The 19,036-nt window shown below is 48.4% G+C and overlaps 1 protein-coding gene across 1 annotated transcript in view; it reads right to left on the bottom strand.

Annotated features, from left to right (window-relative positions):
• Positions 1 to 1,652: 1,652 nt before the first annotated feature.
• Positions 1,653 to 19,036, bottom strand: part of LOC137429399 (voltage-gated delayed rectifier potassium channel KCNH8-like) — a 723,799-nt gene continuing 706,415 nt past the window's right edge. Inside the window, exons 11-12 of the mRNA XM_078781042.1 lie at positions 1,912 to 2,126; positions 1,653 to 1,670 (exon numbers count right to left, since the gene is read on the bottom strand). Coding sequence (XP_078637168.1) covers positions 1,653 to 1,670; positions 1,912 to 2,126 — 233 coding nt within the window. The remainder of the gene's footprint in view (positions 1,671 to 1,911; positions 2,127 to 19,036) is intronic.

The following is a 19,036-nucleotide window of genomic DNA, read 5'->3' as shown; positions in this document are numbered from 1 at the left end:
TAGGTAGAAGATAGAAAGGCCATCAACCTGCCTGTGGTGATAGAGTGAAAGGCCCTCAGAATCAGCTTCATCGTGGAAGATACCAATGATCCTGAAAGCCTTGGTTTCTACAGCATAAAGCTGAGCTACATGTGAGGCAGGAGCATTTGCCCAGAGGGGAGAGCAGTACTCCATCAAGCTGTGGAGGAAACCTTTGTATGTGGTGAGGAGCTCAAGTGTGCCAAGGAAAGATTTCGCACGACAGAGGATGCCGAGTCGGCGACTGACTTTGGAGGCCAGCTTGGAAATGTGGTTTTCCCAGGAAAGATCATGGCAGATAGTGAGATCCTATAAGCTTGAGTGACAGAACTTATTGGAGAGGATTGTTCAGAAAGTAGATGGGAGTGTTTTACAGACGGTTTTTCCAGAGAGACATAGTGAGAGTGGGAGATTTGTCAGGATTGAAAGACATGTTCCACATGTTTGACGAGTTTGTGATAATGTCCAGGTCTGCAGAGAGTGAAGAGGGTGCTGCCTGCCGATCTGAAGGATAAGACATAGAGCCGCAGAGGATGGAGTCATCAGCAAAACGATAAAGAGAATTTTCAAGAGAGTCGGAGAGATCATTTATGAAGATTAGAAAAAGCAAAGGTCCCAGAACACTACCTTGGGGAACTCCAGCCTGAACAGGCAGGGGAGATGAGAAAATTCCATTCAGGGCCACACGCTGACTACGACCAGAGAGGAAGTCCGCAAGCCATGTGTGGAGGTTTTCATGGATACCATTGGAGGAGAGTTTGGTGAGCTGGGCCAGACTGTATCGAAAGCATGAGATATGTCAAGGGTGACAGCTCTGATTTCCTGTTTGGCATTGAGGACCTCCATTCTTTGTTGATTAATGATACAGCAGAAGCAGCATGTCCAGAATGGAGTGGCCTGGTCTGACTCCAAATTGATGATCTTAGATCAAGCCATCGGAGAAGAGGAAGGGCTTAATGTCGGAAGTGATGATGGATTCCATGACCTTGATGATTATTGGGAGCAGACTGATTGGTCTGTCGTTGCAAGGATCTGTTTTTGCACCTTTTTGTGTAAAGTGGTAATGTTTGCTGATTTCCAAGATGATTTCCAAGATGACCTTGAGCAAAACAGAGGGTGAAGAGAACAAAGAGAGGGTGTGATAGAGCGACAGAGCATGATTTTAGGTCCAGTTGCCATCTGGTCCAGTTGCAGAATCAGTCGAGGTTTGACAGAAACTTCTCCACCTTGTCAGGAGAGAAGGACACAGAGTCCTGGAGCAGGTGGGTTCGACTGGGTAGGTGGGTACAGGGAGAGATGGGTTTGGGACACAATATTTTGAAGCAAACACAGAGTTTAGGCAATCGGCTTTTTCACGTGTGGTGTCAACTGTGTAGCCGTTTGAGATACCCGAGGAGATAGAAGGGGAACAAACACCAGAAACATATTTGACCAGACGCCACCAGGATTTGTATGAAGGAGACAGGTTTGAGAGTTCATTCTTGAGAGTCGAGACATATTGTTTCCTGGCTCTCCTGATGGTAGACATACACTTGTTCTGAGCTTTGTTGAAGGAACTGAGATTGCCTTCAGCTTGATTGGCCTTCCATGAGGTGAAGACAAGTTGGTTCAGGGCACTTGCCTCACCACAAGATTCAGTGTACCAAGACTTCCTGTTTTGAGATACCGTAGATATGTTTTGTCAAAGTGCAATTATAGTTGTTGAATAAGAATCTTGGGGAAGTTAATATTGTCCTCGTCACTGAAATCATGACTTAGGGGAATGTAAATAACATGGAATCTATGCGTAACCATTATTGATAACATGCAATCAATTGGGTAAATAAGAGGTTTGTGTGTCAAGTATAAGTTAACCTTGTGGTATGGGAGCAAGGTGAGGGAAATTGTACTCACACGGCTCACTCGAGCTTCACGCAGGTTGTACGTGAGCTCACGGCGTAGGTCTCGATGGAATCGAACACCATATTCCGGATAGAGGTCGAGGACCTCACGTAGACCACGAAGGTTGAGGCATTGCAGGTCACAATATGTCAGAGACTTTACATCGGCGTTGCTCTGAATCACCTCTACTTTGTTTGAGAGATCGCAGCCAATCAGGTCTCCCTTACCTGGAGGAGAAATATATTCAGCTAAAAGTAATCCACGCTGTTACAGTTGTGATCAAGTACAAGGTTACTCCTGTAATCCTAAATAATAATACGTCAACATGTTATGAGTGACAAATCGAATTAATCAGGTAATTGTTTGATTGTAAAAGTGACAATATATTTCGAAAGCAACCATTTGTCAAAGACCTGTAACCTTCTCTGACAAGATGGACATAAAATTTTTTTATAGGACATGGACATTTTATAGGACATTTTATAGGGATTAATATGCCACATCGCCACTTGTAAATTCACTTGAGAGCCTGCAGGGTTCTTGTAGCATCTCAATTCAGCAAATACGAGCCGGTACCATCAAACACCAACCAGACAGAACCTGTCAGACAAACCCAATTTAGTTTGTGCTGAATTGGGAACGCCACAACATAATTGCTATTTCTGTATCATGTAATTGTTTATTGTCCCATTGCGTTATATTTTCACCTGTGTTGAACAGTAACTCTTGAGCAAGGTACTTTAGTATACAATGGTAAGAAAAAAGTTTGTGAACCCTTTAGAATTTTCTGTATTTCTGCATAAATTTGACCTCAAATGTGATCAGATTTTCATCTCAGTCCTAATCATAGATAAAGAGGCCCTGATTGAACAAATAGCACACAAAAAATATCTACTTTTTCATTTATTTATTGAGCAAAATGATCCAACATTCAATTCATTTGTGGGAAAAAGGAATGTGGACCTCTAGGCTAATCAGCTCAATTAAGGGGGTAATTACAGTCAGGTGTTTCAATCAATGGGATGACAATCAGGAGTGAGTTTGGGTGGCCCTGTCCTAAATGAAAACATAAACTTTGTTTGTCACCATCAGTCTCGTCTTCACCACACAGGTTTGTGGAAGCATGTCATTTCCCATTCAAAACAGGTTTCTGATTACCTCAGAAAGTATTGCCGATGCTCTTCGGTCTGGAAAGGGTTACAAACCATTTCTAAATATGTTGGGCTCTACCAATCCACTGCCAGGCAGATAGTGTACAAATGGAGAAAATTCAACACCATTGTTACTCTTTCCCGGAGCGACCGTTACATGAAAATTGGTCCAAGAGCAAGGCGTACAATAATCCAGGAAGTCATAAAGAAACCCAGAGTAATGTCTAAGGATCTGCAGGCCTCTCTTGCATTGGCTAATGTCAGAGTTCATGAGTCCACCATCAGGAAAACACTGAACAAGAATGGTGTTCATGGGAGGATGGCAAGGAGGAAAACACTGCTCTCCAAGAAGAACATTGGTGACAGTCTCAAGTTTGCCAAAGACCACCTGGATGATCCAGACGGCTATTGGAAGAATGTTCTGTGGACAGATGAGTCGAAATTTTTTGGCTTAAATGAGAAACCGTATTGTTACGGATTCGGCCCTAATTATTGTTGGTATCATTATTATTATTGTTGGTTCTCAGTAAGGGTTATTGTGGTTAAAAGGTTTAAAAGCGCTCCTGGTAAAATGTGGCCGGAAATCCGGATGGTGACCCGGAGGAGAAAGGGAGCAAGGAAGAAGAAGCATGAAGAGATCGTGGAAAGACGTTTTTGTTGAAGCCGGACCGAGCGGTCGAGTGGGCAGTGCGAGTGAACTTTGAGGCCTTGAAAGGAAGTTCGTGTGATAGGTGACATCGCCGGAGTGCTGTTGAGCCTGCGTAGTCGGGTATCTACATTGAGGATCCGGAGTGTCCTTGCCTGAAAGCCCGGCTCGAGTGAAAGCCGTCCGCCATTTCGCCACGTGCGCTGCCTTCACTTCAGTGAAAAGGTTTTTGTCGCGTCGGCCGGGCATTATTCCCTGGTGGGTTGCCGGGGACGGCTGTGCAAGAAAGTGGCTTTTGGGGATTATAAGGAGACTCGCTGATTCAACCGCACACGTGTATGTCGGAGCGCGTCTTTGGGAGGTTTCCCATTCCACCGCTATTGTGCTGGGTGTTGGACCACGTGACCTATGGGTTGCTTCGATCGTCCACGCCTCAATTGATTGTGATCGGGCATTGATCCAACGATCGCTGGAGCGAATCGACTTCGCCTTGGAGGGGTACAGAGACATTGGGGGAGTGCTGTGAGTTGGGGTTAAAGGAATAGATAAGGTGGTACCATCTTGAAATAGTGATTGTAGGGCGAATTGCTCTTATTATTTGTGTCGTGATTCCGGTGTGATTTATAATATATTATTGTTTGTTCATAACCCTTGGTGTGGTCTCATTATTGATTTGATTGATTTCAACTAAGGATAACATATCTTTCTGCCGGGGACCCTCTCGGGGTTTGGAGGTTTACCGAGACCAGGGGATAGGGGAGGACCCCGTAACAGTACGGCAAAAACCAAACACTGCATTCCAACATGAGAACTTCATCCCAACCGTGAAGCATGGTGGTGGGAGTATCATGGTTTGGGGCTGCTTTGCTGCCTCAGGAACCAGATGGCATGCTATCATTGACGGAACCATGAATTCTGGATTGCAACAGCAAATTCTACAGGAGCATGTCAAGGCATCTGTCCATGAGCTGAAGCTTTACAGAAAATGGGTCATACAGCAAGACAACAATCCTAAACACAGAAGTAAATCTGCAACAGAATAGCTGAAACAGAAGAGATTTTGCATTTTGGAATGGCCAAGTCAAAGTCCAGACCTTAACCCAATTGAAATGTTACTGCAGAACCTGAAGTGAGCAGTTCATGCAAAAAAGCCCACAAATATCTGAGTTGAAGCAGTTCTGTAAGGAGGAATCGGCCAAAATTCCTCCAAGCCGATATAAAGGACTGATCAGGAGTTACAGGAAACGTTTGGTTGAAGTTATTGTTGCTCAGAGGGGTGCCACAAATTACTGAATGTGAAGGTTCACATACTTTTTCCGACAAAGAAATTGAATGTTGGATCATTTTGCTCAATAAATAGATTAAAAAGTAGATTTTTTTTGTGTGCTATTTGTTTAATCAGGTTCTCTTTGTCTATTATTAGGAATTAGATGAAGATGTGATCACATTTTAGGTCAAATATATGCAAAAATACAGAACATTAGAAAGGGTTCATAAACTTTTTCTCACCACTGTACTTCCCTTGGTGTCTTCTTTTGAACAAACTAGGGCATTGCCCGTACGTGGGTGCCCGTTCCTTGCCAAAAAAAAAAAAAAACGCTACCCGTACGCTCTACCCCGCCCGTACGCCCGTAAACAAAAAATAACAACGCTCTTCGCTTCCGCCCTTCGCTCTGACTGAATTGGGAGAAATAATGCGCATAAGAAATCGAATTACGTACCGTAATGGCGGTCAGCTCGTAACGCGCACACTGTCCGGAAGTTCGCATATCGCATATCTATCTATCTATCTATTAATGCCCATTTATTCAATTATCGCCAACGTATTTTGGCTTTTTGCAATTTAATCGCAAGGAAAAGTAGAAAGAGAAGAGGGAAAAAAAGAAAAGCCTTGCCTTGCTGCAAACAGCTGCTGCAAACAACAACAACATGGAAGGCTGCACTGTCCGGAAGTTGGCATATCGCAGTTACGATTATTTTAGTGTTAATGGCCAATTATTCAATTAGCGCCAACGTATTTTGGCTGTTTGCAATTTAATCGCAAGGAAAAGTAGAAAGAGAAGAGGGAAAAAAAGAAAAGCCTTGCATTAACGCATTAACGCTTGCATTGCATTAACGGTTCGGCACACGTGATAGCTCGCTGCTCTCTGATTGGTTGAAGCGTTTTTTGGACATAGCTCGGTAGGTACTTGTCCGATTAATTACAAACCTTGAAAAGGCACATCCTCGGGTCCCCAGCAATATACCTGGCAAGTTTCAAGTATATCGGACCCGTGGTTGTCGAGAAACAGCGGTCACAGACACACAGACACACAGACAGACACACAGAGATTGCTGGAATTATAGATAGATTACAAATACCTGCCACGACTCTCTCAACAACCCACACTTGGCAAGTGTGGTGAGTATACCAAACACCTCTCAAAATGAAAGAGGGGTTTGTCTGCAGTATACAAAGATGGGCTGCTACATTGATAATAATATACACATGACTGTGCAAAAGTCTGAGATATTTTGCATTTTTCCAATGTGATGCATAAAGAAACTAAAATTTTGTGTTCAATGCAAATACTCCTTTATGAAAGAGAAAATCTTATTCAAATAACCAGATTTATACACAGAATGCCTTCCTTCTTTTTCTATTACAGGATCTAAGGCTCGTAGTGGAACTGCAACACACATATCCCACACACCTAGAAACATATATACAGACGGACACCGTGGACACCCACACACACATATCCAGATGGCTACACAAGACACAACACAGGACTGTTAAATGAGACAAACATAGGATTGCTAAATGAGACAAACAGCCACTGATCTTGGGGGAAGCAAAAACAATAGCACTTTTTATGTTCAGTCCTCCAATTTTAGGTAAGCATAAGTATTGCAACAAATGACTGATAGATGTTTCTTGGTGCATTGATTGTTCACACATTAAAGAGCTGTGAATATCTAGTCTTGCTTTTAGCCTTTGGGAGTCTGCCTTTGGAGTCAGCAGGCATAAACAACATGAAGACCAGAGAACTGTCAATGAAAGAAAAGCATGCAATTTGGAAGCTGAAAGAACAGGATAATTAAATTAAACCATAGCACAAAAACTGGGCACAGCAAATACAACAATTTGGAATAGCTTGAGGAAAAACGAAACCACTCATGTACTTAGCAATAGACAATGGCCGGTCGGACAAGGAAAACAACAAAAAATCATCAGAACTGTGAAGAGAAACCCTACAATAATGCCAGTAACATCACCAACAACCTCCAGAGTGCAGAAGTGAAAGTATCACAATCTACCATTCGTAGACGATTTTGACAGCAGAATTACAAAGGTTACACCACAAGATGCAAACCTCCCATCAGCACCAAAAAAGGAAAGGCCAGATTAGAATTTGCCAAGAAGTACAGAGGTGAACCCATTGAGTTCTAGAACAAAGTTTTATGGACAAGTGAGATCAGGATAAACATTTATCAAAGTGATGGAAAGGCGAAAGTGGGGAGAAAGGGAGGAACTGCATGTAATCCAAAGCTTACTACCTCATCTGTGAAGCATGGCAGAGGTAGTGTCATGGCTTGGGCTTGCATGTCTGCCTCTGAAACTGGCTCACTCATCTTTATTGATGATGTAACTAATGATGGCAACAGCAGAATGAGTTTGGAAATGTACAGAAACATTTTGTCTGCCTATGTACAAGAAAAGGCCTCCAACCTCACTCGGCGGGGCTTCACCATGCGCTGCAAGATAATGACCCAAAACACACCACCAATGCAACCAAGGAGATCATCAGGGGGGAAATTATAAGGTTTTAGACTGGCCAAGTCAATCCCCTGATTTAAAACCAATTGAGCATGAATTTCACTTGCTGAGGAGGAAACTAAAGTCAGCAACCCCCCAAACCCAACAACTGAATATGGCTGCAGTAAAGGCTTGGCAAAGAATCTCAAAGGAAGATACCAATAGTTTGGTGATATCGACGGGTCACAGACTCAATGCATTTATTGCATGCATGGGATATGCTACCAAATATAAACTATTGTTGCGGTTTTGAGAACGCCCACAGGTAACATCATTAAAGGTTAAAGGTTGCACCCCATAGTTAGGCCACAAGCAACACGTAGGTCACCTTAGAACGTTAGTTATTTCTTCGTATATGTGAGATAAGGCCATTTCCAATAGTGATATCTGCGTTGTGTAAAACAAATAAGAGTAGGCCCCGTTCATTCTGCAGCCCTCCCTCCAATCGACTCCATTGCACACCATCCAGTCTGCACCCCATGCCCCATTGCGCCCATCCAGTCTGCACCCCATTGCCCCTCGCATTAGGATGCTCAAACCAGCCCAAATGCCACGAGGTAAGGCCCGAAAAGGGGGCGGAGCGTGAGGTCGGGGGTGTGGCCACATCAAGCAGACATCAAGGGCGGAACCGGTAAGACCCCATCAACCAACCAGGGCTCGAGTGGGCATGGCTAAAGGGCGTGGTAAGGGTGTGGCTAGAGGTTCGAGAGGGTTGGCTAAAGCGGCGCTATATAACCGCGAGCGTAAAGCCCTCTGAAGGACTGTCCAAGGACTTGCACGATTGCGTTTTACCAAGAGGACTGAACGGCACTCGATATATGAGAAGGACTCGCGTGCATACGGCAGTGGCAAAGAACTGGGACTTGGCTTGTCTTTGGTGACATCATTGGGAAAGCATTGCCGGAGTGGCGCCTTGCAGAGGACTTGTGGGAGTGGCGCATTGTACCGAGCTATACCGGGAGCACGTATAAGGCGTCGGTATATGAGAAGGACTCGCGTGCATACGGCAGTGGCAAAGAACTGGGACTTGGCTTGGCTTTGGTGACATCATTGGGAAAGCATTGCCGGAGTGGCGCCTTGCAGAGGACTTGTGGGAGTGGCGCATTGTACCGAGCTATACCGGGAGCACGTATAAGGCGTCGGTATATGAGAAGGACTCGCGTGCATACAGCAGTGGCAAAGAACTGGGACTTGGCTTGGCTTTGGTGACATCATTGGGAAAGCATTGCCGGAGTGGCGCCTTGCAGAGGACTTGTGGAAGTGGCGCATTGTACCGAGCTATACCGGGAGCACGTATAAGGCGTCGGTATAACTATTACGTACGCCAGTATAATCGCCAGCTTACCGATCCCCCCCCCCCAGTATAATTGTCCGATCCGCGCCACCGACACGGGGCGATCTTGCCTGCCGTCTACCATCACCAGCTGCTTCGTGGTACGAGCCAGGGACCGGAGCGAGCTGTGGACGCCATCGGTGGACCCTCAACCCGACCATCTACAAACCCCGTGTGAGTGAGTCTGACAGTGTGACTGAGTGTGAACGGGCCCGTGTCCAGGGATAAGTATAAGACTGTATAAGGCTGCCCTGTGTATCTGCTTCTTCTTCTTCCCTGTACATTGCTTCTTTTCCTCTTCTTATTTGTACAAAGTGTAATAAATTACCTGTTCTTCCTGTTTTCCTCTTAATTCGACCATCTTAGTGATTTCTCAATTGGGTAAGTGTGGCACGATCACAACCGCTCCAATCGGGTTAATACCTGTTAACGGCCCGAATCACGAATCACGAATCACTTTCGCTTGGCGTGTCCACTGAAACCGTGGTTCGGGTGGGGTTATTTCCTTGCTTCACGGCCGGTGTTAGTACTTAGGTAATAAGACTAATTCGGCTTACAACCCTATTTAACACCGACCGGAAGGAACGTAATAGCCCCGGATCGCGTCGGCTAGTAAAAAGACAAGGGGATTAATCCCCCTTTGGTAAGGGGGAGGCCGATGTTTTGGAGATCCGCAACAATTGGTAGTCAGGAGTGGGGATTTGGAATCTGGGATTAAATTTTTTAGACCAAATTTTGGACACCAATTTTGCACATTGGCCGCAACAATTGGTGTCGGGGCGTGGGATTTGACCCGAAGTGCGCCTAACGCACTCAAAATTACGAGCGGCCGAAATTGAAGTAACATCTAAATTAAATCGTGCCATGGATAGCCAAGGCGGTCGGATGCTGGTGGGGGTAGAAGATGAGGAGGTAAAGGAATGAGAGTCAACCCACGACCCCAGGGAAGAATTGGGACAATTGGGAGAAATGGAAGAGGACATTGAAGAGGGTGCAGCAGTAGGGGTGGCAGGCGAACAAAATGGCGGCGCCTCGCACATAGCGACGAGGGCCGCGCCCGCTGGGCAAATGGGGGGGATAGATGTGCAGGCCCTCATGGCGCAGATACAGGCAGCCATACAGATGGGGATGGAAAAGAACAGTGAGCGATTGGAAAACAGAATGGGGGAGCGATTGGGAAACCAAATTGGGGGATTGAAAATTGAGATGGATGCGCAAAGTAACCAAATGAAGGAAATGGGCGACCAAATGAAAGATGGGTTAAATAATTTGGAAAACTGAATGGGGGAGCAATTGGGAAATCAAATTGGGGGATTAGAAAGCAAATTGGGGGGATTCAAAAGCAAATTGGGGGGCCAATTGGAGGACGTGGGTGGCTAGATGGGAGAAGTGAATGAGGGGTTAACGGGGTTGGAAATCAGGATGGCCACCCGAGAAAATCAAATGAAAGGAATGAAGGACGGGTTAACGGGGTTTGAAAACAGAATGGGTGGCCACATAAAAAAATTTGGGGAGGACATAGACCGCACATTGGTATGCGACAGGGTAACGCGATTCGAGGAACACGGGGAAAGCGAGGTGGAGCAAAGCGCAGCCGGGTGGACCGGGGTAGAAATCGCGACACGGGGTGTGGAAAAGCCGACGGCTGCTGAATTAGAAAATTTTATTTTATTAGCACCAGCGGTCGTCGGGGAAAAAGAAATTGAAATAATTATAGTTGAAATTGGGGTTGAGGACACGGCAGAGGTAGTACATGAATTGAAGAAAGAAATGGAATGTACACAAAGTCTGCATTCGCATTATGATGTAGTGCTTCCTAACCGAAATAAAAGTTTGCAGCTGCATGAGGAGAAAAGGATCCCGAAGGTAAGCAGGGTTGTATATGGCGTGAAAAGGTTTGGCGCGGAAGTGTTTGGCGCGAAATGATTTTTCGCGCGCTTGGGATCGCGACGTCACCCGGGCGCTTGTGGAAGGTCCGTGGTGCGAGGTGTGAAGGTGAATGGCGCGAGTGTGAGGAAAAGGTGTGTGCCGAAGCGCGAGTGTGAAACAGAGTGCGAAAATGAGAGTGAGTGCACAACAGAGTGTATGTGTGAGGTTTTTTTTTTGGTTTGTTTTTTTGTATACTGAATCGAGGCTCGTGAAAGAGCTAACAGTTATATCACAAACAAATCAACCAGACAAACAAGATATATAAAAAGAGGGAGCGGTAGACAAGATGGGGAGAGAAGGGGAAGCACACAAACACAACATTTGAGAGCAGGGAGATGTGTGGGAGGGAGAGGGCTTGGGGGGAGGAGGCGTGGGAAGGGGGGGGGGGGTGGGAGAAGTATAAAACACAAGGACACCAAGGACTTCCAGGACAGAAGTTGGTATTTCAAAAAAGTGGATTTGGGGTGAAATTAGCAGGGGTAGAAAAGATCAAGGTTTTGGATGGGGGAAGATAAGAGATGGTGGTGAACAGCTGTTTTAAAGACCTGGAGGGTGGAGTGGGATTGAAGAGAGTGAGGGAGTTTGTTCCAGAGGCGGGAGAAAAGAGGAATGAAGGAGTGAAGGTGAGCAGAGAGTCTTGATTTTGGCAGTTTAACCATAAGAGGGTTGCAGGCAGATCTTGTGCGACCTGTAGGAATATTTGGGCGACAGAGCCCAGAGAGAGCTGGGGGGGGCAAGGCCAGAGAGGAGTCAGTAAAAGACGGAAAGACCACCAACCTGCCTGCGGTGAGTGAGTGAAAGGCCCTTGGAGTTAGCTTCATTGCGGGAAATTCCAATGATTCTGAACGCTTTGGTTTCAACAGCGTGAAGACGAGCTAGGTGTGAGGCAGGAGCACCAGCCCAGAGGGGAGAGCAGTATTCCATTGAGCTGCGGATGAAAGCCTTGTATGTGGTGAGGAGCTCAGGTGTGCCAAGGAAGGACTTCACACGACGGAGGATGCCCAGTCGGCGACTGGCTTTGGAGGCCAGATTTGAAATGTGGTTTTCCCAGGAAAGATCATGGCAGATAGTGAGACCCAAAAGCTTGAGTGACAGAACTTCTTGGAGAGGATTATTCAGAAAGTGGATGGGAGGGTTGTCCAGTCGGTCTTTTCGGAGAGACATCGTAAGAGTGTGAGATTTGTCAGGATTGAAAGACATGTTCCACTTGTTTGCCCAGTCTGTGATTTTGTCCAGATCTGAAGAGAGTGAGGAGGCTGCAGACTGCCGATCTGAGGGATGCGGAATGGAGCGACAGAGAGTAGAGTCATCAGCAAAGAGATAGAGAGGATTTTCAAGAGAGTCAGAGAGATCATTGATGAAGACACATTGATGAAGACAGAGTGTGAGTTGGCTGAGGAGCGTGTGCGGAAGTGCACACCAGAGCACGTGATTGGGTGAGCAGCAGGAGATTTCACACCCGTGGGTAGGTGTGCACTGAGTGGGTGTATGCAGGAGTGCACACCCATGGTTGTTACAGAGGACGTAACGGGGGAGAGTGCACGAGAGGAGTGCGTGGAAGAAATGTGTGTAACAGAGGAGTGTGTGATAATGGAGTGTGCGAGTAGAACGGGTGCGCCTGAGTGGTGCGCACCTGAGTGTGTAAAAAAAGAGAGTGCACGGAGAGAGAGTGCAGGAGTAGAATGCATGGAGAGTATGGGAGGCGCTGGAGCGCCGCGTTGTGTGAGTATGGAAAGGGTCGCGTGCGGATGTGAGAATGCGATTCAGGCATCGACGCAGACCGGGGCAGCGTTTAGGCCGACGTACAGCCGAGGCGAGCTCTCGGGGCGTAGTGCGCTTTGTGTGCTGCGGGAGCCGGCGGGGATCGTTGCCGCGGCAGCATGCACGATTCGGGCCGGGCCCCGCCCTGTATGGTCGGTGCCGTGCCGTGGCCCAAGGGGAAAACGGCACGATTCCAGGGGTAGGAGAGGTCGGACCTTCGCCCCCTGGCAGGCGCGGTGCTCCGACCGGGGGAGGTTGGGTCATCGTGGCAGAGACCGGAAGGCTCCGTGCCGAGATGGCGCCTAGAACCTCGGTCCGAGTATGCCTCCTCCCCAGAATCGAAAATGCCGGACGGACCCAACCAACCGGAGACAGAACACCAGTATGCATTGCTCGGCTTTGCGAAGCCGGGCTGAAATGACAATGTATTTCCGCACCGAGGCTCGAGTACAGTGGACAATTAGCCATAGTGATGGCGAATGGTAGCTTTACCATTCTCCCTCACATTTTGGGGCACATGAGCTATAGATTATGGGGGTTGGCAGTGAGAACTAGCCAGGGCGGGCTAGGATAATTGTTAGGGACTTAGAAGTGACTTTAGAAGACTGAGAATTAAGTAGAGACATTGTACAAGTAGTGGGGACGTAGTCAGATTAGGTGGATGATAATGACGAGGGATGTGCTTAGTGTGAAGGGATGACGGGGAAAGCACAAGTATTAGAGGGAAGTCGATAGTTAGATGATGCTGTGTGTATGAGCTTGAGGATGCACTTTTAGTACAGCGGATAACAACAACAATTGTGCATTTTATAAGAAAAGCATGAAATTTCTAACATAGTGTTATGAATTTGGTAGCGCAACATCTAGAGCTAGGTAGATCTGAATAGGTAGGTATTCGGCTGTCGTGACAGGGACTCTACATGTAATAAGTTCTTGATGTTTAGGCGTTTGTCGGGGTAAGATGTATGATTGTGGATCTACCTGGAGATTCGAGTGTTAAGTAGTGAGGGATTAAAGGTAACGCCCCTGTGAGTCTCACCTAGTAGTCAAACCTTTGTCCATTATGGCACTGCAAACCACATAAACATTAGTTAGGTCCTTAGCGCAACATTAAATAATTCCTTTCCCTGACAATGACTTCGGAATAAATGGACAGGAAACCAGGCCAAAAACACCGCCACAATTGGCCGCCACCGTTTACACCTCCAAGGCCTACAAACCTCGCCTGGCACGTGTTATAACACAAGGACCGCGGGGTCGGGGACGGGAGATGTCAAGAGTGGAGCGATGCCGCAGAGGGCGTGACCTGGGCGAGTTGGGAGGCTATTATTGGCTGAGGAGTGCGCCAATGTGACGTCATCGGCGAGAGATATTAGAGCAGTTCGCACACAGAGCACACGGCAGTTCGCAGGAGTTCGTGAGCAGTTCGCAACAGTTCGTTGAACACAGAGCACACAGAGCACACGGCAGTTCGCAACAGTTCGTGAGCAGTTCGGAGCAGTTCGTCGGAGTTGGCAGTTGGCACCGAACAGTTGGCACTTGGCTGCCAGCACTCCCAAAAGAGAGTCGAGTCAAGTGGAGTTCGCTTGCTTTGTGCAGCTTACGTTGAACCTTTGGTGCACGGACCTTGTGGAGATCGACCTCGTGTGGAGCCGCTGGCCTGCGTCGGACGCGTGGTGCTTGGAGCGAGGCCTTGTGGAACTTGGAGCGAGGGACCTCGTGGTGTGCGATCGGGGCTTGTGGAACTTGGAGCGAGGCCTCGTGGGTACATCGGGGCCGAAAGGAGCCGGGTGTTGGACGGCGGTCACCAAGACGACAAGGACGAGATAAGGCCGTACCCGCGAATACACTGTGCATAAACCAAAAAGACGTGTTATTTTCGTATTCACCTCCCTCGTATCGTGTTTGATATCTGTTGTGTCTGGGATCCCAATTTAGGCTTATTCGATTTATTAGTATTACCGGCGCGGGCTTTTTCACTGTCTTTACTTATAAATAATAAATCCTTATATTATTTTCTGTATATATCTGAACGCAGTTTTCCTGGGTGTTTCATTTTAGTAGATAAGGCGGCGGGCGGAGCTTTGCTGTGTCCGCCATTCCGCGCGTTTAACTTTGTGTTGAGCTTTAATCCGCCATTGAGTTTTCGCCTCGGGAGTGTAAAGTCTCGCAAATCGGCCATCCGTAACTGTGGTGTTAATCACGGTTGCGTAACAAGTGGTGTCAGGAGTGTAGGATTTGAACCCGTCGGACAAATTTTTTTGTCCGCGGCGAGACATCGACACGGTCGGGCGTACATTGCGCCCGACGTTCGAACGCAAAATTTTTATAGGCGAGGCGGAGAAATTTAGTAATCAATTGGGCATACGGAGCGCGATATCGCGTCTTCGTCAAATTTAAATTGTGTTTTTGGAATTGAAATAAATACGCGCGCGGGGAACGACCTTCCGAAAAGCGGATGTCGGAGGTCGACGAAATGGAGGTGCGTAGCGAGGCCTCCGTCAGCGTTGGGAGTGAGCCAGAAATAGGGGAGTTTGATGCAGAGGTGAGCCTTGGAACCTCCCTCGTCCCGAGCACCAACTTATGCCCCTCCCCTACCGGGGAGTCGGGAACAAATGGGACGGCCCCGAGAGACGACCAGGCTTTAATGAAATTTTTAAAGGAATTAATGGATGCTCAGGGTGAGCGAAACCTTGCAGAACTTCGGGGAATAAATGATAAACTTGATGGGCTGGCAAACAAAATGGGAAAGCAGATGGGAGACATGTACGCACAGGGTGAGCGAAACCTGGCAGAAATTCGGGGAAGAAAAAATAAAATTGAAGGGATGGAAAATAAAATGGAGTCGCAGGGGAAGGAATGGAGGGAAGGACTGAAGGACCTGAGTGACCAAATTAATGGATTAAAAAGGGAAATGGCAATTGTGGTAAGTGTACAGGTGAGCGGAGAATGTGTACAGGTAGATGGGGAATGCCTGCAGGTAAACGTGGAGTGTCCACAGGTGAGCGGGGAAGGAAATTTGGAATGTGAGAGTTGTAATGGGGAATGTTTCCCACATTCTGGCCTGGTTGTTTATCGGGACCGTGTGGATGTCACAACACCCCAACCGGGGGATGAATTTGGAATTGTGCAGCACCAGGGCGGTGGTGCGGAGCAAGAGGGGGTAGAGTTTTTGGGGGTCCATGCGATAGAGCCGGACCAGGTATTTATTGGGGATATTGATCAAAGCCTGGCGGGGCCAAGAATGATTTGTGGAAATGATGAGGATGAGGATGATTCGATCCAGCGGCTGGAGACCTGTGACAGTCCCATGGAGGTAGAGCTTGTTCAGGCCCAAAGGAGCCTGGGTGATGAGGTGAGTTGGTCCGAGGAGGTGGTTGGAATGACCGAGGGGACGCTCATTGTACACTGCTATTTGGAAACAGAGGCTCCAAAATTGGACAACCAGTTGGGGGAGTGTGTTGGCTCCGGGCTGGATTTGGATCTTGGAGGATCGGGAGATAGAGCTTCTGGAGATTTGGTCCCTGTAGGGAATTTGGATCAACTGCAGGGAGGGGCAGAACAACCGGTGGTAGAGGTTGTTCCCTGCAGCTGCGGTTTGGCAGTGGGAATGAAAATTTGTAAAATAAAATTTAAAATAAAATTACAATGGGAACTTGATTTAGAGCAGCCATGGTTGGGATTGGTCCCCGGGCTGCGGGATCTGGATATGGAGAGGTCATGGGTGATGGCCTCGGGCAAAAGTTGCCCCTTTCAAAATTTGGGTATGCCAGCCAGCTGGGGGGCTGTGATGGCGAGATTTGGACGTGGGGTCCAGCCTTGGGTGTCGAGGTACGACCTGGGTCCCACGGGGGGTCTGGTGGAGTGTGGCGTCCCTTGTCCGTCGGGGCGCCGTCCGAGCTGGTGGCTAGGGCCGGCAGGGTCACCGGACCCTGGTGGGGGTTAAGACCTCCAGAGGGGTCCGAGGTGGTTTCTCAAGCCTGGGATGGCAAATATTGAGGACCACTAGGGGGAGATGTTGTGGGTCGCGCTTTGGTGGTGGCACTACGGACGGCCAACTTGGGACTGATGTGGTGACCACCTGGGCATGCGGCCTGGCACTCTCCTCCAGGGACTCTGGGACAACCAGCATGTGGTGACCTGGCATGGTGGTTGGTCTATGGACGCGGGTCAAACCGAATGGACAGGGATGGAGATAGCCTGCCAGACAACCATTGGGGCATCTGTGGAACGTGATGGTGTGAGTGACCTTCCACAGATGCTCCGTTATGATTTATGGACTCTCGGGTTGGGAAGAGAGCCATGGGGATGTGAATCGGGAGATGTGTAACGAGCCGAGCATATGGGCCATGCTCGGCTGGCATGTGTATGGCAAAGCATCCTTCTTTGGTGAGGTTAGTGAAATGTGACAAATGGTTGGCATGGGTAATCTGTGGGTTAGATGGAAATTTAAGGGTGGATTTTGAAATGCCATGGTGGACACTGTACAGTGACGCCATTATTCATCCAGGTGTGTAGACCAAAGTGTTGGAGGCTGTGATAAAATTAATAAGGTAGCAGGACACAGTTTCAACTGGTTGCGGGGGCAACTGTGCTGATATTTGGGACGCGGGATGATGGGGATGTAGTTGTGTAGCCTGAGGGTCAACGTGGTGCTGTGCATGTCCGAGGTGTGTGGACCATGTCTTCTGGGTGGGTCTCCTGGTGGAGCATGGCTGTTGACTGGACCTTGGTGTGGTCAAGTGTGGGTGAGCACTGGGGGGCTGCAGTTCTGTAGTCGGACTGGGGGATGATGGGGAGGTGCAGGGGACGTGGCTGTAGGGATGCCACGCACTGCGACCGTGCCCCCCAGGGCCGAGGTTGTGTGTGCGGTAGTGTGTGTTGTGGCAGCAAGTGCTCACCACATTGGCCAGCTGGGGCTGCTGCAGCTGTGTTCCTCGCAGGGGGGCCGAAGGATGGATGGTGGGTCGCGCCCTTATGGACACTCATGGGCCATGTTGGCGTTTTGACTGCTCACCTTGTCCTGATGACCCTTGCACGGTAGAGGTGCAGAGCTGTCGTGGCCACGGGTAGTTGTGTAGCGAGGATCACGTTGGATGCGGATCCACATACCTGCCAGTGTAGTGGGGACAAAAGAGAAATTTGGAAGTATTTGGTAGGCCCAATGTGAAATTTTGGGAATTGTATGGGTGGATTGCACTTTGAACCTGACCAACCTTCAACTACCTGCACTTGAGGTGAGTGTTTTGAGGAGTACTGTCCCAGGCTTCAGGACTTGCTTTGGAAATTGGGGACATGTAAATTGGAGTTGGGAGGCGGGTGAGAGTGATGACATGGCCGGTGAGGGGATGGAATGGGAGCCACAGTGTCTTGTGGGTGGCGTATGTTTTTGTATTGTGGTTAGGTGTTTTGATGTGGTCGTGAGAGTGGAACCTGGAGAGTGAGTGATGATTATTGGAGATAATGAGGGGTGATACTTGTGCTTTTGGAAATGTGTGATGGTTTAAATGTGAACTGGGGGATTTCACATGTGGCAGGCCATGGCAAGCCTTGTAACACCTTTTACACCAAGAATTGTACTGAATTGTGCTGAGTTGTGTGGAGAATTGAATGGCAGCGGGGGAGGAAGTGTGTTTTGGGGTCTTGTGGGTGGGGAAGGTGTGTGTGTCCGCAGGTACAGAGCAAGCTCTGAGGAGCGATGCCTGCGGGCCCCCCTCTGCGGCAATTACCCCTGGCAGCCGGTGGTAACTGGAAATTGGAGCTCGTCGGTGGAGGGTCTGGTTGGGCGCCGCGGGGTGAGGAAGTCCCCCGGTGACCCGTGTTGCTGCGCGAAAGCAGGAGGCAAAGGAGCCTGGTGTGTGTGGAGACCCTCACCGGCGAGGTAACGGCGGAAAGGGGCTGTTGGGCTGTCACGGGGCCAAGAGGTAAAGGGGGGGGGGGGCAATGAACTTGTAAGTCGGTTGACTTGTTTTTGGGACTGCGGGCACCACAGCCTGATGCGCCCCCACCATCTTTTGGTGCGGTACCTCCCCGCTGCCTAGTTGAGGAATGCACACACACGTGAATGACATCAATGCCATGGTCCTGCAGGGGGTGTATTGAAATAAGTGCTTTGTTGATTTTTGAAATGCCTTGATGACCGATGGAATGAGAATGAGTGGTTAAGGGGTCTGTGTTGCATGAATGTGGGCGAAATCCACCGAGCCGTGTCACTCACCTGTAACATCTGGACAGGGCCCGTGGAAATTTAGGGGGATGCATTGGGGATGGCCCCGCAGGTAAGGTTGTGTCTTGTGGCATCCACCGGGGGACGCGGTCTGTAGACCGGGGTATGTACAAAGGTTAGAATTTTGAGTTTTGGAAAGATGGTTAAGTTTTGTGGTTAAGTTAGTGTTGTGTGTTGTTTGTTCCTCCCTCCACAGGAACACCGAAGAAAATGTACATACTTGCATGATGGTTAAGGGGTTCAGCATGTTAAGGAAGTGTAGGTAGGTAGTCCGACTCACTTCCCACAGCCC

Source organism: Myxine glutinosa, chromosome 6 (genome assembly GCF_964187855.1).
Source record: "Myxine glutinosa chromosome 6, kmMyxGlut1.1, whole genome shotgun sequence".
NCBI lineage: Eukaryota > Metazoa > Chordata > Myxini > Myxiniformes > Myxinidae > Myxine > Myxine glutinosa.
This window is presented reverse-complemented; position numbering and strand designations above follow the sequence as displayed.